The sequence below is a fragment of the Lactuca serriola genome, chromosome 8, assembly GCF_051521515.1.
Source record: "Lactuca serriola cultivar US96UC23 chromosome 8, Lser_US96UC23_V15, whole genome shotgun sequence".
In the NCBI taxonomy this organism is placed as follows: domain Eukaryota; kingdom Viridiplantae; phylum Streptophyta; class Magnoliopsida; order Asterales; family Asteraceae; genus Lactuca; species Lactuca serriola.
Window position 1 is genome coordinate 251612282 of NC_136415.1, and position 22669 is coordinate 251634950.

The 22669-nt window shown below is 37.1% G+C and overlaps 3 protein-coding genes across 4 annotated transcripts; 1 reads left to right on the forward strand and 2 right to left on the reverse strand.

The window, feature by feature from the left end:
* Nucleotides 1–1112: 1112 nt before the first annotated feature.
* Nucleotides 1113–2357, reverse strand: LOC145068022 (uncharacterized). Its single transcript, XM_079015026.1, has 2 exons — nucleotides 1723–2357; nucleotides 1113–1656 (listed from the first exon to the last, which is right to left on the reverse strand). Exons 1-2 carry the CDS (start codon nucleotides 2355–2357, stop codon nucleotides 1113–1115), a joined length of 1179 nt encoding a protein of 392 aa, XP_078871152.1.
* Nucleotides 2358–2381: 24 nt separating this feature from the next.
* Nucleotides 2382–5171, reverse strand: LOC145068023 (uncharacterized). The gene is made up of 3 exons (XM_079015027.1): nucleotides 5040–5171; nucleotides 2959–3419; nucleotides 2382–2691 (listed from the first exon to the last, which is right to left on the reverse strand). The coding sequence occupies exons 1-3, from the start codon at nucleotides 5169–5171 to the stop codon at nucleotides 2382–2384; spliced, it is 903 nt and encodes a 300-aa protein (XP_078871153.1).
* A 3907-nt stretch (nucleotides 5172–9078) lies between these two features.
* Nucleotides 9079–16844, forward strand: LOC145065766 (uncharacterized). 2 transcript variants are annotated; one of them, XM_079012836.1, is made up of 10 exons: nucleotides 9079–9501; nucleotides 10520–10597; nucleotides 12354–12675; nucleotides 13736–13962; nucleotides 14050–14152; nucleotides 14949–15049; nucleotides 15125–15299; nucleotides 15967–16137; nucleotides 16225–16325; nucleotides 16464–16844. In XM_079012836.1, exons 1-10 carry the CDS (start codon nucleotides 9241–9243, stop codon nucleotides 16521–16523), a joined length of 1599 nt encoding a protein of 532 aa, XP_078868962.1. In that variant the 5' UTR covers nucleotides 9079–9240; the 3' UTR covers nucleotides 16524–16844. The 2 variants fall into 2 exon arrangements, with proteins under 2 accessions (XP_078868962.1, XP_078868963.1); XM_079012837.1 differs by having other exon boundaries at nucleotides 9080–9501; nucleotides 12354–12513.
* The last annotated feature ends 5825 nt before the right edge of the window (nucleotides 16845–22669 follow it).

Genomic DNA, 22669 nt, shown 5'->3' on the forward strand with positions numbered 1-22669 from the left:
TTTACTCCCCAAGGTGTTCTTGGGCGGTAAACTCTCGAATCTTGCTGTTTTGACATGATTTTGATGTTATTAAACATAATCTAAGCTATATAATACAACTAGATAGAAGTACTCACGATTTGGGATGAAAACCCGAAGATCCGTGAGAGAGAATTTGGATTTTCTCTAGTTGGAAATGTAACTAATGAATGAATATGGTTCAGATTTCTATATATAGTCTTGGGATTTTTTTTGGCAGAAAATATTTTTATTCCGGAATTGAACCCTAATATCCTAGAGTTTTGGAATAACAGTGTTGCACTAAACCCTAGTGCATCCACTCTCCTGATATCTCCTTAAATGTAAATCCTTAAAAACTGTCAAACTTATACCCAAAGTCTGGAATTTCATTGTAACTGATCTAACTTCTATTGATTTGATATTGTTTGTAAAGAATGGAAATTTCGGGTTGTCACACTTTGAGGTACCAAAAAATTTGTTTCACAGCCAAAAGATGAGACATCTTCAGATTGACTTGAAATATGGCACATAAGCATGTTGAGAACATTATGTCCGGACGATTTGTGGTGAGATAGAGTAAGGATCCAATCATCCCTCGGTATTTCTTTTCATCTACGGAAACAGCCTAAGGGTTAGCAAAGATTTTGTGACTGAAGCCCATGGGAACCTTGGCTGAGGCACAGGTATCCATAGAGTATTTCTTAAGAAGCTCAGAAATGTACTTCTCTTGATGAATGAAAATGCCTTTGTTTGTCTGTTTAACTTGAAGTCCAAGAAAGAAGCTTAATTCTCTATTCATGCTCATTTGAAAACGACTGACCATAAGTTTGGCAAAGTCAGCGACCATAGATGAATCGGTAGATCCAAAAATGATGTCGTCCACATAAATTTGTACCAGCATGAGGTGTTTGCCATTTGATCTTCGAAATAACGTGGGATCCAAAATACCCCTTTGAAAACCTGAGTGCTTGAGAAAATCAGTGAGAGTGTCGTACCAAGCTCGAGGAGCTTGCTTGAGTCCGTAGACAGCCTTCCGAAGTTTGTAGCAGTGGTTTGGAAAGGAGAGATTGATAAAACCAGGGGGCTGTTAAAGGTAAACTTCAGTGTCAACTTCACCATTTAGAAAAAGCACTCTTAACATCCATTTGAAAAACTTTGAAACTTTTGTGAGCTGCGTAAGCAAGAAAGATTATGATAGCTTCAAGTCGTGCAACAGGAGCAAATTTCTCGTCGTAATCAAGACCTTCAATTTGAGTGAATCCTTTCGCTACCAATCTTGCTTTATTTCGGATGATAATACCTGCATCGTCTAGTTTGTTGCAAAATACCCATCTTGTCCCTACAATAGGGTGATGTTGAGGAGGAGGTACAAGAGTCCATACTTCATTGCGGTCAAATTCTGCCAGTTCATCTTGCATGGCTGTAATCCAATCAGCATGCTCTAATGCTTCCTTGATAGATTTTGGTTCAACCATGGAGATGAAAGCTGAGAAGTGGCATTCGTTTTGGATGTTGGTAGCTGAGCGAGTTTGAACACCAACATTGGGATTGCCAATTACTTGGTTTGGAGGATGATCTTTCGTCCAAACATGCAATCGAGGGAGTTCTTGTGCAGCAGAGGATCCTATATCAACAGTAGAAGTGATTTGCTCCCCCCTGAATGATTTGAGTATTAGAGTGATGCTCCCCCTGCACTTCTGAACCAGAACCAGAGAGGTTTACATCATCATCGGAGGGAAATTCAAAGAAATTTTCATTTTCATCAATGTTGAGAGGATTTGAGTCATTGAAGTCAGCAGCTGCATCTTGGAAGTCATCCACATTTGTTCAAGAGAGGGATTTGCATTATTCTCCCCCTCAACTTGTGAAGGTTGAAAAGGTTCAGAATCAAACGGGGGTAGGCTAAGAGGAGGACCAGAGAGGTTTTGAGAGATTAAGGCTTCCGAAGAAGGAATTAGAATGAGAGACGGACGAGATCGTGATTCGGAATCAAGAGTTGTTTCGGACGGACCAAAGAGAGTTTCAAAGTCAACCTCAAGAATGGTTTGAAGGTTCGGACATCCTAGCGGAGGAGCATCAGACTCCATGATGTGAGTAGTCATGTGAGTGGGGCCAGAATTCTGAACAAAGTTGTCAACAAAGGTAATGTCGAAGCTTTCTTCCACAACACGGGTTCTTCGGTTGAGAACTCTGTATGCCTTGGATTTAGAAGAGTATCCTAGAAAGATTGCTTCATCAGCTTTTGGTTGAAACTTTGTAAGCTGATCACGGTTGTTTTTGATGAAGCATCGACATCTGAAGATATGAAGGAATGAGATTGATGGCTTTCGACCATTCATTGCTTTGTATGGAGTCATGTTGAGTCGACGATTGATGATGCTTCAGTTTTGAGTGAAGCCAGCGGTGGATACGGCTTCAGCCCAAAGATAATGAGGGAGATTTGCGTAATTGAGCATGGATCGAGCAGCTTCAACAAGTGTTCTATTACGTCTTTCAACTATACCATTTTGTTGTGGAGTGTACAGAGCTGAGAAATTGTGATCGATTCCTTTTTCTGTGAGGAACTTCTCAATGGTGGCATTGACAAATTCCCAGCCGTTGTCACTTCGGATTCTTCTTACCGGAAGTTTGATAAGAACTTCTATTCCTTTGATAAACTTGATGAGCTCTGATGCGGTTTCGGATTTTAGCCTAAGGAAGAAAACCCAAGTAAACCTTGTAAAGTCGTCAAAAATCACAAGAATGTATTTCTTATGATGAAGACTCTCTACAGTGGATGGTCCACAAAGATCAATATGTAGAAGTTCCAGAGGATCCAAAATGGAGTATTCGATGATGACAGGATGACCCTTTTTTGATTGCTTACCACACTCACATGCAGCACATAAATGATCATTTTCAAATTTGAGAAGAGGTAAACCTCTTACCATTTCGCCTGAAACGAGATCATTCATGTACCGAAAGTTTAGATGTGCGAGCCTTCGGTGCCATATCCAATTAACATCGGGAACAGCTTTGGAAAGAAGACAGAGTTGTGGTTTTCCAATGATCATGTTGATGTCGAATGAGTACATGTTTTTGTTGCGAAGAGACTTAATCAAACAATCTTTTCGGTTTTCAGTCATCACATAGCTATATTTTTTGCAAAATTCCACACGTCGGTTTGATTCGGTAAGATGAGCAACACTTATAAAATTATGTTTCAAGTCAGCTACATAAGCAACATGTGAAATAGAGAAGTTTCCATTGGTGAGAGTTCCATAACCACGAATTTGAGAATTTGAATTGTTGTCATATGTTACGTAACCAGCATTTGGAGAGAGCTTTAAATCTCGTAGAAAGTCCTTCTGTCCCGTCATGTGCATGGAGCAAGCACTATCAATATACCATATTATTTCTTGCTCCGAAACACAAAGTGCCTACAAAAGAGAAATTAATGAGCAATGGAGCTTTTAGGCTCCGAGTTGGGCTTTGGGACGTAGGCTTGGACTTTAGACTTTGATTTAGAAAATGGAACAATTTCGTGTTTCTTGGTGAGATTGCTTTTCTTTGGGAACAGACAGAATGCTAGAGTCTTTTCATCTATCCAATAGTCATATTCAACTACACGGGGGTTCGGAGCAGATTTCTTCAAAGTGAAGGTATTTAAAGAAGTTACACTTTTGGCTATCTCCAAGTTAGTTGATTTGCTAACAGATGACTTGATTCTCCACACAAGATTTTTGTTTGAAGATTTTGAGACAGTATGATTTGAGCTGGTGGATCTGGTTGAGGGCACATTGTTCTTAGAAATTTTTGGTTTGAAAATTATGCCATCAGATTTTGCAATAAAGACAGATGAGACACTTTGAGGTGTAGTCAAAGTATTTCAGATGGTTTTGACTTTAACATGACCTTGAGGTGATATGGATCTAAGGACTTCCTTTGGATCCGAAAGATTAGGAGATTTGGAAGGTCCTTTCAGAATTGTAGTCGGAACAAAAGAGTTTTGACTATGTTTTTGATGTGCTGCCATCCTTGGGCTGTTCCAAAATGAGTTTGGTTTGGAGTTGGTAAGGAACCTAGAATTTTGTCTATCTTTAATTTCCTTTTTGTAAGCATTCCTAGCTTCCACCTTGGGATCTACAATATCTTTTCTATTCAACATTGGTTTTCTCTTAGAGGATCCAGAGGACTGACCTTTGGATGGATTTGAAAACTTTGGAGAAATGGGAACCAATTTGGATTTAGAAAGAACTACAGAGTCTGATTCACATGAATCAGAGGATTGATTGCTTGATGTTTCAACATTATCATTCACAGATGCCCATGCAAATTTTGAGGCATTGACTTCAGTTGTTTCCGGAATGATTTCCTCAATCACACAGTTATTGACGTGATTGGTTATAGGAATATGGTCCACACAGTTTTGAAGACTATGATGATATTCCGTGGTCCGATTCAGGTCCAGGTTTATCAGAGGCGGAAGAGGCGTGGAATCAGGACATTTAACAACTATGGGTTGAAACTCAGGAATTAGGGACTCAAAGGATCTTTTAGTCTCCGGAAGGGGTGACAATGGGGAGACAGGAGTGTCCGAATATTGAATGTTCGGAACCTCTCCCATGAATGTCAGATTTTGCAAATCCTTCAGGGGACTAACAATTACTTTCGGAAATTTACTTCCGAGACCAGGAGCTTTTGACCATGGATGACGAAAATTATGAGTCATCCGAATGTCAGCTTCAAGCATGTCAACAGAGTTATGCAAAGCATCAATTTTGGCATTGATACGTTTGTTGTCAAAAATCAAAATATTTCGTTCGAAATAAGTGATTTCAAATTTATCTTGCAAAATGATACATTCATCTTTTGACATTACAAGTTCATGCTCTAAAGACTCGATTTTCAATATCTTATCCTCAAAACGTAATCTAAGACAACTTAATTCACACTGACTCATAGGCTTTATAGATAGTGTTCATATCTGTTTGAATTTGGGTCAAGTAAGGTTCACATAAAGTCAAATCAAAATTATTATCAGAGATCATGGATTTTACCTGTTGAACAATGCTTCGTCCTGGTGGGTCGTTGGTAGTCATGTAGCAGTAGTTGGGTTTAGCATCATCTTCTTCATCTTCGGAACCAGAAGACCAATAACCTTCATCACATACAACGGTTTTTCTAGCCATTAAACACATGTTCCTTCCAGTTACTACATCATCATCATCTCCCGACGACTAGTATCCTTCGACATCTCTTGAAACGGTAGTAACAAATGCTTTCTCGCTTTCAGCCAATTCTTGTGCTTTTCGGACATAGTAAGCTGAGTCTTTGATTTTTGGTTTTTGAGGTGCGTCAGTAAGACAATCTTTGGCAAAGGTTTGCATGACCACATTTATGACACAGGATTTTTGGTTTTTCCGAGTTGAGATTTTTTGAGGATTCTGGGGTCGAATGTGGTTTAGTGAGGTTAGGCTTGTATTTCGGAGGATTTTTGGATGTTTGTTTTGGTTCCGAAGAAGTATATGGTTAAGGATGGTTTTGGTGAGGAGCGTTGAATCTATTTTGATAAGATTTGTAAGAGGAATTGAAAGGTCGTTTGTATTTCATGGAAAGTAAGGCAAATTCTTGTTGGAAACGGAGTTCAGAATCTAAGGTTTCGGAATCACCATCAGGATAGTTGTGAGTAGGAAGGGAAGTTGGGGACGACTGAGGTAGTGGAACCATAGGTTTGTAAGGTTCCGGAGCAAGTGGGTTCGGAATGATCGACTTGGAAGAGCTGACTAGAGCAAGTGGTCCTCCGGAAAGTTCTCTAATGGTTTGAGCAACGTTTGATTTATGTCCTTGAAGATCATCAAAAAGTTGATAGAGTTTCAATTTTTTTAAGGAACCATTGCTTTGAAGGCAGGACTTTACATTTCCCCATCCCTTACCAAGACTGTTAATGAACTTGAGATTGTACTCGAGAGGAGTTCGAACAATCCTATGAGCGGTCATGTTGTTAACAACGATTCGGTATCGGTTGGAGGCTGAGGCTACAGATTCACCTGGAGTGGTAGTGAAGGTGTCAAAGTCATTAACAACTGAGGTGAAACGTTTATCCTTCATGTTTTTTGAACCTTCAATCTGATCTTGTATAGTGTCCCAAATTTCTTTGGCCGATTTGCATAACTTGATGTGCTCAAAGAGTGACGGAGGAACACCAAACACCATTTCAGAGAAGGCGATTTGATCAGCATGCAATTTCTCAATATCATCTGCAGTTAGCGAAGCTGGCCGAACTTCATCTTCTCTCATGAGTTGAGCAGCTGCATCTCTTACAACTGTTCTTACAGGAACATGAGGACCATGTGTGACGGATCTCCAAATTTGTTCACCTTTCTCTTTGGCTAGTAAAAATCTTTCCATTCTAACTTTCCAGTGATCATATTCTTCCACAACTAGCAATGGGGCACGTGTAGGGCCACCAACGCTATTTGCGGTTTGCATTGAAATCATTTGTTGAGGATTTGAAGCAGCCATTGAAGTCAAGATATCTTAGAGCTTAAGTGGTATATAGAAGAACTTTTATCCTTAACACATAAATGGTTGAATTTCCAAGGAAGATTCAAACCAACGATAATCTGATCTTATGGATTCAAAGGACAACCACTCGAGCTCTGATACCAATTGTAAGATCAAGATCTTTGCGTAGGGACAAGATTTGAGAACTCAAACCTTGAGTGAATGCTTGAGATCAATGTCTGCTTAATAATGGATGTTCAAGTCAAGACTGGAAAGAACAGTGAAGTCTTAGATAATCAATTCAACAAATGATCAAGACATTAAATGAGAACAAGTAAATAGTGATCAAAGTAAAGTAAAGTTAATAAATGAGGAACAAGAAGAATGTTATAAATGTGATAGAGAATAAAATGCCAAAGTAAGAGTGAAAGATCCGTAATTGACTTGTATTGAAAGCTCCTTTTTATAGGAGACTAAGTTACAGCGAATTAACCTTGATGTTTACATAAGACCGGACAAAAGGCATAAGCCTGACATTCTGATTGTCCTAAACAACTTTAGACTAAGTCCTATGAAACATCACATCAAAATACAAGACAAGATTAATAAACGCATAACAGACAAAATAACTTCATTTCGGACAAGTGATGTTCCGGAGATGAAGCTTTGTTCCGGATCGTTGATCATTCTGGACAAAAAGATCAGTTTCGGAACGCGCTCTTTGAATTTCTTCACTCCCTTTAACCAGCTTCGAACAGCTTCCGGATCATATCCATCTTCGGAATCAGCATCCTTCGGAATATGTACTTAGGATTGCTAGAGGTTCACTTTCAGGTTCCAACACTATCCCAAAAGAACATCCCCATATCTAATCACCCAAAAGACCATCACCTATACACCTTGACCCAACATCTTACATCAACAACTACAACTTAAAGTACATGACCACAAACAACAAGCAGACTAGAGCAATGAAAACAACATTTTTAACATCTTCTTCAACCTTTCAATCTCAATGAGTAGTTCTTGGATCCTAGCTTTAGCAAGTTCCTTCTCAGCTTTCCTAAGCAGCTTGTGTTTCTTCACCTTCTTCTGCAGCTCAACAACTTGACCATTCCTAACCAAAAGGTCATTGATCCTAAGTTTCATGTTCCATAACGTATCCTTGTAGTGTTTTGGTAATGCTGGAGTTGCAACTGTCGTTAGATATCTACAAAAAAAGGCCATACAACAGATTAAGGGTTTCACTGTTCAACATTTAGGGTTTTTTCATCATAAATGGGGTTTTTTGTCGATCAAAATAGGGGGTTTGCAGTACAAAAATCAAAACTTTAGGTTTAAAACTTATCGATTGTAAAGAAGGCTTACCATTGATTTTGCGCAATTGTAGAAGTGACGACCTGAGTTGTTAGGCTTCCAAGCTTCTCTGAGCTTTGATGCAGGCTGATCGCGACACAAACACGGATGATTCACTTCAATCCGGTAAATGGCGAGGGTGTTATACGATTCAGAGGAGGAAGACATAGTCGAAAGGGTTGGTGTTCGTCGGAGGGTAAGGAAATAGTGAATGTTGTTCTATTGACTCCTTACGAAGGTAATATAGTATACTGACTGGACACCAGGTGGATAGGATATCACAGACCATGTCACATTCGACTTCCGTTGACCAACCAGGTAATCGGGAAAAAATAGAGAAAACCTTAATTTGGCAGGTAATTTACCACTTTAGTGGGATCAAAGGTACGAAAAATAAAGTGGGATCAAAGGTACGAAAAGTTATCTAAATGACATTTTAAAACCAAAAAGTCCTTGTACTTCTATGTCAATAACCCAAAACTCCGCACCAAATCGCACCCTACTGCTCTCTATACCAATGTTTTAAAAACCGGTTTGAACCGGTCGGTCGAACCGGTTGGACCGGGAACCAGAAGAAGGAGCGGTTCAACTATCACCGGTTTCACATTGATTTCTGAACCAGATTGAACCGACCGGTTTTTAGAAAAAGCCGGTTGAACCGGTCAAAATAAACCGGTTGAACCAGTTAAACCGAATAAAAACACATGAAACAGAATAATTTACATAATAAACTTTGGTGATTTTTTTCAAATCTATTTAGTTTTCTCTAAATAAAAACATATGGTAAATATTATAAAGTTTTTTGATGTGTTTGTATTCATCTAAACCTATATTTCGTTTCGGTATTATACTTTATTTGTTTTTTGACATATATGGATTGATATAAACATTAAAACTTATGATTATGTGTTATTTTAATGTATTTGAATTCATCTACAACGTATTTTTATGTGTATTTTTAATGTTTGAACTTATAAGTATAAAATTTATAATTTATATATGTATGTATATGTAGGAAAATAAAAAAAAAACATGAAAACTATAAAAACCGGTTCATCCGACGGTTAAACCGGAACCGGTCACCCTACCGGTTCAACTAAAAAACCGGTTTTTAAAACATTTGCTCTGTACAAAACAATTGAAGTTTAGCATCATATCACAGCCACCAAATAAATTTGATTTTGTGCCGAATTGTTTTTCAAACTTATTACCATTTTTTAACATTTTACAGGTCCTGATTTTATATGTATTATCCTGATATATCCCGGCAACAGATGAAGCTGCAATGGCCATGGAAGGTTGGCTTTCAAAACGTTGAAGGATTTTGTGCAAAAAAAGGAGACAACATCACATGCGATAGAAACGAATTGATATAGTAAATTCATACCAACTTCAAAAATGTTTTTCCTCCAATCGGATCTTCGATCTGCAATTCAAATTGCTGCTACCTTTTGCTATTTGAACCCCAGTCGCTACGAATCGCCCTTCCCCAGACCCGTTTCCGTCCGTACGCCGCCCCGGCTTAGACCGCTCCATGCGGCGGCCGTAGAGAGAATATCTCACAAGCCTCCGATCTGTACTGCTGATGAACTTCATTACGTTTCAATTCATAACTCCGACTGGCGACTCGCTCTCTGGCGTTACAAGCCTCCTCCTAAGGTGTGTGTTCTCCTTTCATCTTCTTCTTCGAAATTCTTATATCAATCGTTGCTCAAACTAATGTATGTAACACACTATCAATCGGAAGGGAGGTCACTTTGATATGTCATTCTGTACAGACACTATGTCCTCTATAGCAAATGAATGTCATTGGATTCTTGAGTGCAAAACGCCATGCCCAACCTCAGAATAAAGCAGTTGTCCAATCAATCCATATAACTAGCGTCCCCGCATCAGTTTTCAATCAAAACTCAAAGCTACGATCTGATTCAATTGAAATTAAAGTTCACCTATTAGACATACCTCTAGTTCTAACAACTCTGATGACACTTGTTGGTGATTCAGTTCTAACAACACTTGCGGATTACCTTCAGGAAGAAACCTCACAGCATACGTCATAGCATGACCTAATTGACCCATCACGATACAAATACCAACTATGGGTTAACAGTTGGAGAATATTTTCTCTGTCTTATTCCTTTATGTTTGGCTTTCTTCTGAAGAAAGAGCTCCTTCAGTTAATGCACTACTTTAGCATTTATGAAATATCATATGATCCTAACAACTTTCATGGATTACGACAAGTTGTTGAAATGCACAGATACCATATTCATTTGTTTATTTCACGTGATTATATGTGAGCACACATGAGTACATGATCATTGATCCACCATATTCTTTAACCTGTCTACAAAATGCAAGTACTGTTGAATCTGGTTCTACATCAAATCAGTTGTAATATGGAAACAAATATCTTTGGTTGTGTAAATTGATCTTTTTATGTCATGAATTTCTCAGGCTAGGTGATTTCGCCTCTACAAAAGAAAGATCTTAAAACTTATATTGATGTGAATTAAAAGAAGTGGATGCAATTTAATTCATTGATCATGTTCAGATTCTGCGGTTTATATAATACTATAACTTTTTATGGATATTTTTTTGATCTACCTGTATTTGTTTGAGAGTAAAGGAATGTTGTAGATGTTTATGTATTTACTTTGATTATGCATGCTTGTAGGCACCTTCAAGAAATCATCCATTACTGCTTTTGAGTGGTGTTGGAACAAATGCAATTGGATATGATCTTGCTCCTGGGGTGAGTTCAAATTTATGTTTATGAATTATGATTGTGCTTCATCATTCTTTACATAATCATTACTTAAATTATTTAATAAGCTTTAAGTGTCATTGTTGGGGACTGAATATTATTTTAAATGAACACACACAAAGACTTGTTATTCACTAATGTTTCAATTTAAGGTTTGTATCCAAACTATTATATTCAGTTATCAATATATCTTATTTTATAATTATATTTGAAATTATAAATAAGGCAACAAAGGTTTTGTGCGTCTTTGTAATGCTTTTTAACGACCGCTTTTTGTTTGCCAAATTTATACTTGTAGTGAATTACATAAATGGTCCCTGGACTATTCTTACAACTCATTTTCATCCCTGAACTAATAGTTTTGCATTGGCTGTTTGGAATTATTAGAAAAAGAGAAGTGAATTACATAATGATCCCTTGACAATTGCATAACCTTGTAGTTTTTGTCCTTCAATCCAAAAATCTATTACCAATTTGGTCTCGTGTCTCTCTTAGCAGAATATCATTAAAAAGACTACCAAATACATAAAGGGTAGATTAGTCATTATGGTAAATTATTTATACCGATGCTTATGGAAAGGAAGGATACAATTTCATCTTTAACACACATTTTGCTTGTTATTGAATGGCGTGAATGCTTACATTCCATGATTATGTTTGGTTGGATCTGTATGAATGGAATCAATTTATGTATTATATGTAAATACAAAGTATAATTAAACACTATTCTATACTATTTTAATTATAATTAATACTTTTTTTATACAAAAATAAAAAAAGCCTAATACCATAAAGTCCCTTAAGTTTGGGAGAAATATTCCGTTTTACCCTTTTGCGTATTTCTTGTTCATTAAAGCCAGAAGTTTGCAACATTTTTTTCTTCCAGTTTTACCCTTTTGTGTATTTCTGGTTCATTAAAGCCCTTAAGTTTGGCAAAAATGGTCGGTTTTACCGGGTAAACCTGCAAAAAGGGTAAAATTGGAAAAAAAAAGTTGCAAACTTATGGCTTTAATGAACAAGAAATACGCAAAAGGGTAAATCCGAACATTTCTGCCAAACTTAAGGACTTTTCTGTCATTAGGACCAAATAAAAAACTAAACACATAAAAGCTCATTAAAACTGGATAAGCTATAATAAAAAGGGTTAATTACATAAAAGACCCTACCTATATATTGGATTTTTCCTGATTAAACCTCAAATTTATTTTTATTTTTAAAAAGCCCTGACATTTTTCCATTTTTTCGGTTTGGCCCTTTTAGCAGGTTTACCAGTAATCTTCTGGTTATATACGAAGATGTAAGGGTTTTTTTAGAAAAAAAATAAAGTTGAGGCTTAATCTGAAAAGATGGAAAAATCTAAGGGGCAAATCAAAAAATATGAAAAACCTAGGGAGTTTTTTAGAAAAAAAAAGGTCAAGGATTAATTCGATAAAACCAATAAATAGGGTCTTATGTAATTAACCCTAATAAAAATAATAGCTTCAGTTATTTGAAGAAAATAAAAATTTGAATTTAATTAAAATAATGATAATTCCTATAAATTATCTATGTCATTAAAGCATACATAAATAAAAGGGTTATATCCCAAATTTTTATTCCATGATGGAATGTAAAAAACACCATCTGGCTAAGGAATGAACATTAACAAAATTTCTTCAGTGGAATGGAATGAACAATTCCATTCCTTCTCTGATTCCATCATTCTTTAGTTTCTATTTCTGTTGACAGTTTCAAACTTTTTCAGTCTTCATTTGCACGCCACATGTCAAGCCAAGGATACGATACCTGGATTCTTGAATTCCGAGGAGCTGGATTGAGTTCAGAGGTGGCATCGAAAGAAGTCAAACAGCCAATCAGCCTTCCTTCTGAAAGAATGGAATCAACTCCCAAAACACAAGAAAACGGTGTGGTTTCTGTTTCTTCCCAAAATCAACCAAACCCTAATTCTGATTCTTCTGTAGAAAAGAAAGAGATGGCTGAATCCGATGATCAGTCACAGTTGTTGATGACATTCACAGAAACTTTTAAGCGGTTTTCTGAGAGATTATCAACACTAATAAAGGAAGGTCAATCAGGATTCTTTATTAAGTGAATCTGAAACTCTAAGGGCATGTTTGGTTCGTGGATTCTGATGGAATTGGAATTTGTAATTCCATTCGATCATACCTTGTTACTGTTTGGTTGCCAAATGGACGGAATTCAATTTCTTATCGTTCCTTTAAATTCCATGTTTCATGGATTTAACACATTCCTAGGACTTGGTGGAAGGAATTCAATTCTGTACTTTTTTTTAATTAAAGATCAAAATACCCTCATTATATTTGGATTAATTGCAAAAATGGTCCTTGTGCTTTCTTATTTTATCGGGTTTAGTCCAAAGTTGAATCATTTTTCAGTTTTGCTACTTATTTCAAGGTTTCATATCAATCATGGTACCTTAAAATAAGGACCAAAACTGATATGAAACTTTGAAATAAGAACCAAAATTAGAAGGTCCCAGACACCAAAACTAATATGAAACCTTGAAATATGGACCAAAAATGAAAAAGGTTTCAGTTTTGGACTATACATGGAAAAAAACCAGAAAGCAGGGACCATTTTTGTAATTTACTCTTATGTTTATATTGAAATAAATAAAAGAGTAAATTACATAATTGGAAGTATAGCTGATTTTTTAATTTTGGTCTCAAAAAGTTGTCTTGCAATTTTGGTCATTATTTAAGGTTTTTGGTCCCTGTTCTTGGTAAAATGACAATAGGAAGGACCAAAATTGCAAAAATCCGCTGTATTCACAACCAAAAATAGTAATTTTATTTGGACCCTGGGCCAAAAATGTTACAAGAAACAAAAAACAAGGACCAAATTGCAAAAATCAGCTATACTCAGGGACCAAAAAACGTACATTCTGTAATAATAATAATGGTAATACTAAACAAGTTAGTTATAGGTAAAAGTTAAAAAAAATTATTCAGATTATTTATTGAATTCCATTCTATTTCCTGCCAACCAAATATGTGGAAGATTACAATTCCCTCATATTCCAATTCCTTTTCTTCCAAAAGCATTCTGCGAACCAAACTCCCCCCTTACTATCTTCATTAGACTTACACCAATTTTTTATTTCAGGTTCTCCAGAAGCTCTACAAAATTCGACTCTTGCAACCCAAATAAGAGATTTAAGTCAAAGGCTTGGTGATATTATTGAAGAAGGTCAACGCTCAGTGTCTCCTCCATTTACAGATTTACTAGATCGCTTTTCTTCCACAATTGAAAACCTCCAAACACAAATTGACATCCTTGGCAAGTATAACTGGGACTTTGACCACTACCTTGAAGAGGACGTGCCTGCTGCGGTGATGTCATAAATCATTTTTATTTTTATTTTTATTTTTTTTATGTTATATCTTCTCATCTAATATAACTTATATTTGTTAAATCAGATGGAATACATACGAAGACAATGCAACCCGAAAGATGACAAGTTGCTTGCAATTGGCCATTCCATGGGTGGTATCTTGTTGTATGCCATGCTCTCAAGAAATGGTATCCAAAAAACGCTAAATTCAACAAATAGCAATGTACTTCCATCATTTGTTTATTATAGCATTCTACTTTTGTTTCTTTCTATTACAGCAATGTACTTTGAAAAAAATTTACCCATTCATTCATAGCAATTTCATCCAAATACAAAGCAATTTTCATTGCTATAATCATGTAGATTTTTTAAGGGCAAATGCCATAAAAACCCTTAAGTTTGCAAGTTTTTGTCGGTTTTTACCCAAAGTCGTATTTTCGGTCCATTAATGCCTCAAATTTGCAACTTTTTTTTTTTTTTTCAATTTTACCCTTTTTGCAAATTTATCCGGTAAAATTGAAAATTTCTGCCAAACTTAAGGGCTTTAATGAACCAGAAAAAAGGGTAAAACTGAACATTTCTACCAGATGTAAGAGCTTTAATAAATCAGGGTAAAATTGAAAAAAAAAAGTTCAAACGTCTGGTTTTAATGAACCTGAAATCTGCTAAAGGGTAAAACCGACTAAAACTTTCACACTTAATGGTTTTTTTTCATTATTCCATTTTTTAAAGTAAAATTTCTAATAATAATTTGAGAGTACAATGCTATAACTAAGTAGGTTTTTTTAAAGTACAATGTTTTAATAAGAAAAAAATAGGTCTAATAGAAAGAAATGAAAGTAGGATGCTATACTACATAATTAAATGGAAGTATGTTCAGTATAAGGATCATGCAACTAGTTTTAAAAAAAAAAATCATCTGAAGTTGCTAAAATACAAGTTTCTTGATCAACATGGGTACTAAAACATCATTTCTTTTACAAGTTCACGAAGGAAAAGACTCAAAACTGGCTGCAATTGTTACTTTGGGGGCTTCACTTGATTACACCACATCAAATTCATCGCTAAAACTACTCACACCTCTGGTAAATACTAATCATATAAACATGTATTTTTCTTTTTTGCAATTTATGATGATTTAGTTATTTTTTTTAATGCAGGCAGATCCAGCTCAGGTATTGAATGTGCGTGCTGTTCCATTAGGCGCATTGCTTGCAGCAGCTTATCCTCTTGCTTCTCGTCCTCCTTATGTCATGTCATGGTTAAGTCGCCTCATTTCTGCACAAGATATGATGCATCCAGACCTCATGGAGAAATTTGTTATGAATAATTTCTGTATGTTTTTCCTATTACACCATTCTACTATTATTATTTTTTGACAAAATTACATAAATGGTCCCTGTGGTTTACCAAAGGTCACAAACCCAGACCTTGCTAATCTTTTTTGAACAACATGATCCCATTGGTTTCCAAAACTTGCATGAATGGTAATTTTTGCTAACACCGTTTGTTTTCGTCCGTTAGTGTGAGGGTAATTTGGTCTTTTCAGGTAGCAGAGATTGAGTTTGTGTTTGTGAGACCATGGGTAAACTAAACCATAGGGACCATTTATGTAGTTTTGTCTATATTTTATGGCTTTTCCACCATTTTACTTTTTAAAATGTCGCTTTGAACTTTGTAAAATGGTGGAAAAGCTACAAACTAATAAACGCAAAATATAGACAAAATTACATAAAATGGTCCCTATGGTAACAAACTCAGTCCCTGCTACCTGAAAAGACCAAATTACCCTCATACTAACGGACGAAAACCAACGGTGTTAGCAAAAAGGACCAGTCATGCAAGTTTTGGAAACCACAGGGACCATGTTCGTCAAAAAGAAATTAGCAAGGACTAAGTTTGTGACCTTTGGTAAACCACAGGGACCATTTATGTAATTTTGTCAAAAATAAGAAAAACGTATTTATCTAAGATTGTTTTTTTTTTTTTTTTTTTTGATTAGGCACGGTGCCTGCGAAGCTGCTATTGCAGCTAACAACAGCCTTTCAGGAAGGTGGATTACGTGACAGAAGTGGAACTTTCTTCTACAAAGATCATCTTAACAAAATTGATGTTCCTGTTTTAGCAATTGCTGGTGATCTTGATGTCATTTGTCCACCTGAAGCTGTACATGGTAACGTTATTAAATGCAAGAAATAACAACTTACTTTCATTCATTTTGTTTTTTTATAAATTATAAATTTATAATTTATGAATGCAGAGACAATCAAACTGGTTCCTAAACATCTAGCAACATACAAAGTTTTTGGTGAGCCAGATGGGCCACACTATGCCCACTATGATATTGTTGGAGGCCGTTTGGTATGTAATTTATCTTCTTTTTTTTTTTTTAGGGAATTGAAAGAAAAAATTAACATTAATTTCTACTATATCATATGGGAAGTGACAAAAAGTTGTTGTGTACAGATTAGTGACATTTTTACTGATGCTAATTTGCAGGCACCACAACAGTTATTTCCGAGCATAATCGAGTTTTTGGCTGATCATGACTCCATATAATTTTTACTCTCAATGCTGTATATTATATACATATTTTTAGCTAAATGCAAAAGCAAAAGCAAAAGCAAAAGCAACCAAAGTGAAATCTTGGGGAATACGTGGCATCCCTGAGTTATAGATATAGTGTTGTATTCTTTTATACTACACCCCCAAATAGAAAGGTAAACGTTGAGCCAAGCTATATCAACATTCATGGAACAACTTATGTGATTTTTTTTTTTAAAAATGTATATGAACTCTGCTCCATAGAATGTGTGAAAAATATAAAAGCTTCATAGGATGGTATTCAACTTTCTACACTTCAACAGAAGGTTTATACTATGTTTGACATGCATTGAACTGGTAATAAAGGTCTGATCTAATCAACGACTAAACTTGACAGGTTAAAAAAGCATGTTCTACTAGCCTTTTTTTTGTTTTTGTCATTTTGTGAATTTTTTTAAAGATTGAATGGTAATATAGCTGCTTTTGGACCATTTTGTTGTATGATTGTGCATAAATAGTTGCGGGATAGTTGGGTTTTAATAGAATTCAGGAAAAAGGGTAGAAACATGGTAAATGTTATAGTGTAGGAAAATGTGATAGTGTTGGACGAATGAGAAAAAAAATAAGATACACGCAATGACATGTCAGCCCACATGAAGAATATGTGACAGTGTAGGACTGCCGAAAAAATGATGAGATACACACAATAAAGTTACTAATGGAACAAGAAAAGTATAAACATGGTAAAAACTATACAATACGCACAAACAGTGGAAAGTGTAAAACTTGTTCATGGATACATACTCTTAAGTGTAATATAAATGTCTAGCAAATGCTACTTTGTTTGGAAACAAGTAAGTGTTGGTCAAATAAACAATGCATTCTCCTTCCTAATGTAAAGTTAGGTGAATACAATTGTGATGCACGTAAATTATGTAGTTAAGATATAAACAAGTTTATATGTATTCTTATAATTAACCAATTCAGTGTTATTAAGTATGAAATAACAATTTTTGTACCAAATTAAAAGTTGATATCCAATATTTTCATTATGTTGGACTACTACGACTTTTAGAAGAATATAGTAACTTAAGAGTTGGAGTAGTTATAATAATTGACAATTCACAAACAATATATAATTAATATTTTTAAGATAAGTATTTATTTCAAAGCATATAATTTGGATGATTACTTGATTAGTTTATTTAATATTATTTTAATTATTGTTATATTAATTTAATGTAAAAACAGTTTTTTTCTTTCTATTTTTATTATAATGGTCTTTTCAAATGCCAATCACTTTCTAGGTCAATATATTTTATTTTATATAAATTCTAGTTAAATATAATATTCTTTTAATGTTATTTGTAACTATCGTTAACTAATTTAAAAATTATTTATTCAAATATTCAATTATTTTATAATATAATCTTCTGGACATCTTTTTAATTTACTTGACATCTTTCTTTACTTTCGAATTGCCTATTATTAAATTATGTAAATTTTCTTATACACTAATTTTTTAATTTCACTCTCAGTCGCTACCATCATATAGACATGTATATACATATGGCATAAACACCTAGGTGGGGAAACCATGCGAGATGTTTCTTATTATTTAAAGGCTGCATTTTCTTTATTATTGTTATTTTTTAATTTTTGTTTCGACCGTACATACTTTTCTTTTCTGCATTGTGTACTTGATCTCTTCTTTAACATAGAATCCTCCTTGACATCTTTTATCTTTTTGCAGCTTTGTGTACCATTTGTCGTTGACCATCTTGCATTGTTTACCACTTCTTTATTTTCTTTGACATAGACCTCAAGTAATTTCGGTTAAACACCGATCGAATCCCACATGCAAAACGAATATGCAAATACTTATATGGATTACTGCCCTTGTTAATTTTCAAATTGTTTGATAAGTACTTGTTAGTCTAAAAAGAATACATATGTTGTATTCGAATAGTCAGACGTATTTTGTTCGTTTTAACAAAAGAATACAGCTTTTGTTAATATAAATGCCATTATAATGTTGTATTTTGTTAAATATTTGAATCTTTTGGAAAACTTTATAAGCTATTTTATGATGCATTTAATTACCATTGGTTTTATGATACAGAGAGAAACTCTCGAATGCCAAAAGAGGCAGAGAGAAAAACAATAAATAGAATGAAATGTTACACATAGAACCCTATACAAAGAAACTATGACAAAAAAAACATTAAGTACAAGTATTACGACTAATAGCCCCCGTCAAGCTGAACGGTGGGGGGCCTATAGTGAGCAAGTCTCTGAAGAATTCAAACTGGTGATGCGGTAGACTCTTCGTGAAAATGTCAGCCACCTGAAGCTTGGTAGAAACGAACTTGGTGTGAAGCTTGCCGGAAGAAACAAGTTCCCGAATAAAATGGTAGTCAAGCTCAATATGCTTGGCGCGCTTATGAGAAATAGGGTTCTGTGTGAGAAATATGGCACTCTTGTTGTCGCAGAGCAAGGTGGGGCGAGCATCCGGGAGAGCATGAAGTTCTCGGAGCAAGTGAGTAATCCAGATTATCTCGGCAGCAGTATTGGCCATAGCCCGATACTCGGATTCACAACTGGAGCGGGAGATGGTAGGTTGCTTTTTAGCACTCCAGGAAACAAGATTTCCGTCTAAGAAGATGAAGTAACCATAGGTAGAGCGTCGTGTCTCAAGGCAACGAGCCCAGTCGGCATCGGAGTACTCGAGCAGAGTGGATGAGGGCGTCCGATGAGAGAACGTAAGGCCATAAGACACGGTGCCTTTGATATACCAGAGAATCCGTTTCACACTTTGAAAGTGAGAAACAGCCGGTGCTTGTAGAAACTGACTCACTTGATTCACGGCATACGAAATATCAGGACGGGTAATGGTCAAATATTGAAGAGCACCGACAAGAGACCGATAGTGAGTAGGATCAGCGTACAGATCACCGGTGGTCACAAATGCTGCATTAGCGGCTAGAGGAGTCGACACCGGTTTGGCATCTAGCATGTTTGCCCTCTGGAGTATGTCATGAGCGTATTTGGACTGACCAAGAAACAAACCATCAGATGTATATGTCACTTCTAGGCCAAGAAAATAGTTTAGGCGGCCAAGATCCTTTATTGCAAATTCAAGATGCAATTTTTTGATAAACTAGCGAATCACGGAGTCCTGATTGCCGGTAAGAATTAGATCGTCAACATATACAAGTAAGTACATAATGCATGTGTCTCGTTTAAAAACAAACAAAGATGGGTCAGCCCGACTACACTCAAAACCATTAGCAAGCAGGAAGGTGCTGAGACAATGAAACCATGCCCGTGGGGCTTGTTTGAGGCCGTAAAGGGCCTTATTAAGGCGGCAAACATGATCCGGAAACTGGGTACTATGGAAACCTGGCGGTTGCTCCATGTAAACAAGCTCACTTAAGGACCCATTGAGAAACGCATTGTTGACGTCTAACTGGTGGAGAGCCCACTTGTTTGCCATAGCCAAAGATAAGACGACACGTACCGTGGAAGCCTTGACCACAGGGCTGAACGTATGGGAGTAGTCCAAACCCGGAATTTGGCTGAACCCTTGAGCAACAAGACGGGCTTTGTAACGATCAACCGAGCCATCAGCGAGATATTTCGTTCAGAACACCCATTTGCAGCCGACAACATTATGATTGGAAGGTCAAGGGACCAACGTAAAGGTGTTGTTTTTCCGGAGAGCATCCAACTCACGTTCCATGGCTTGGACCCAATGAGGAGATCGAGCAACAACTTTGTACCCTTTTGGATCAGTAGAAGTGTGAAGCTTTGAAATAAGCCCATGAGAGATGGAGCTAGCCATATCCGCTCGATGTTTTGGTTTGAAAATACCGGCCTTGGCTCTAGTAATCATTTGGTAACTCAAGATCGGTATAGGTACCGAAGAACCAGATGGCGGAACCGGTGAAGTCGGAGTAGGTGATGTTGTCGGTGGGGAATCTGAAAAGGAATCATCACCAGAGTCAGAAGGAGCTCCACCTGGATATGTCAGGGCATCACTTATATCAGAAACAGTGTCACTAGAGTTGGAGGAAGAGCCCGTGGCATCATTGGTGGGATCAGGCTCAATGGTAGCGGAAGATGGGACAGGATCAACACAAATATTGCATGGCATTGGAGATGGTGTTGGATCAGAGGAAGGAGTCGGCGAGACCGGAGCAGGTAGCATGGCATCGGAAAATTTTGTGAGAGCAAGCAAATGTGCCGGAGTAGCCTTGGAATCATCAAGGAGTGGAAAACATTGTTCATCAAACTTAGCATGCCTGGTTATGTAAATACGAGATGTTGATGGTTCAAGGCATTGAAAACCCTTGTATTGTGAGCAATAACTAAGAAAAATGCAGGGAAGGCTGCGAGGGGATAGTTTGTGATCCGCATAATCCCGTAAATATGGGTAAACCCGACACCCGAAAGGGCGAAAATGAGCATATGTGGGCGGTGTGTTGTAGAGCAACTCAAATGGAGATTTACATTGCAAGACAAATGAGGGGAGGCGATTTATGATATACACCGCTGAGCTGAACGCATGAACCCAATAATCAGGGGAAACACGGCCATGAAACATCATTGCGAGACCGGTCTCGACAATATGTCGATGCTTACGCTCCACCCGACCATTTTGGGCAGGGGTATAAGGACATGATATGCGATGGAACGTGCCATTAATATCAAGTAAGGACCGTACTTTGTGATTTAGAAACTCCGTGCCACCATCACTTTGAAAAATCTTCACCTTGGCATTAAATTGAGTTTGTACATATTTGAGAAACACATCCAATACATCAACAAAACCGGACTTAGTTTTGAGTGGGTAAAACCACGTAAAGCGAGAAAAATCATCCACAAATGACACATAATAGCGATAAGAATCAATAGAACATACGGGGGAGGGACCCCAAAGATCACAATGAATAAGATCCAAAACATTCATAGCACGTTTATCATTGTTTACAAAAGGTAGCCGATGTGCCTTTGCCATTTGACAAGAAGAACATATGGACGGGTTAGGTAAAATGGAGGAAACCAACAACTGGCCCTGTTTATTTAAAAGTGAAATAGTGCCATAAGAGACATGCCCTAAACGAGCATGCCATAAATCAAAAGAAGCTTTCAACGCAGCTTTGGTGGATGCAAAAAGGGCTTGAGGACCGGTGGAAAGCACATAAAGACCTTGACTACATGGCCCCTGAGCTAGAACCTGTTTCGTCTTTCGATCCTGAATGCAAATATGCGGGTGAGAAAATAAAACATCCAGGCAATTATCATGGGTTAATCTGCTAACAGATAAGAGGTTTTTAGTAAGTCGCGGAACGACTAACACATCCCGAAGGTGGATATCTCCTTTGAAAGAGACGTGTCCTGTATGAGAAATTGGAAGAGCAGTACCGTTTCCAAAGAAAACCTTGCTGTTTCCGGGGAAAGGAGCCGGATTTGTAACGGATGCAGTGGTGGAGGACATATGATCGGTTGCACCCGAATCGACATACCAATCTGGACCAGATGAAGTCACGTGGCAGTGGGCATGAAAGGCCCAAGCAAGATCAGCGTCCGATCCAGGGGAAGGAGAACCCGGAGTGAGCGAAGCATACGGCACAAGTTGCGGACACACATTGGCAAAATGGCCATTTGTGCGACAAAGTTGGCATTGCGGAAGACGACGCCCACGACCTCGACCCCCACGAAAATTCCGACCACCGCGACCCTGATTTGGTTGAGATTTGGTCGAATGAGCAGTGAACGCCACTGGATGAGTGACATACCCATGGATGGATTGCATAAATAATTCGTGACCCTCGGCCTGAGCAAGAAGGTCGCAAAACATCACAGTAGAACGAGATGCTCGAATGGCGGTGGAGAATGTCTCCAACGGAGCACCAAGACCACACAAAAACCAATGAACTTTATCAGAATCGGCAACAGGGTGTCCAATGGCCGACAATTGGTCACAAATAGTGCGAAATTTTCGCCCAAAATCGGAGACAGAGGAAGAGCCTTTTGACACCTGGCGGAGTTGATCTCGAAGGTTTTGAACTCTTTCGACAGAGGAGTTGCTATAGGCGGCTTCTAGGGCATCCCAGATTTCCTTAGCGGTAGAGAGACCAACAATTTCTGAAAAAGCC

Coding starts and splice junctions, on each gene's coding strand:
- LOC145065766 (XM_079012836.1), top strand. CDS start 9,241: ATGTTTTTCCTCCAATCGGATCTTCGATCTGCAATTCAAATTGCTGCT. Junction 16,138..16,224: donor TCCACCTGAAGCTGTACATG/GTAACGTTATTA, acceptor TTATGAATGCAG/AGACAATCAAACTGGTTCCT. Junction 16,326..16,463: donor ATATTGTTGGAGGCCGTTTG/GTATGTAATTTA, acceptor GCTAATTTGCAG/GCACCACAACAGTTATTTCC.
- LOC145068022 (XM_079015026.1), bottom strand. CDS start 2,357: ATGACTCCATACAAAGCAATGAATGGTCGAAAGCCATCAATCTCATTC. Junction 1,657..1,722: donor AATTTCCCTCCGATGATGAT/GTAAACCTCTCT, acceptor CAAATCATTCAG/GGGGGAGCAAATCACTTCTA.
- LOC145068023 (XM_079015027.1), bottom strand. CDS start 5,171: ATGGCTAGAAAAACCGTTGTATGTGATGAAGGTTATTGGTCTTCTGGT. Junction 3,420..5,039: donor GACGAAGCATTGTTCAACAG/GTAAAATCCATG, acceptor TCTCTTTTGTAG/GCACTTTGTGTTTCGGAGCA. Junction 2,692..2,958: donor CTCGCACATCTAAACTTTCG/GTACATGAATGA, acceptor TTTCTTCCTTAG/GCTAAAATCCGAAACCGCAT.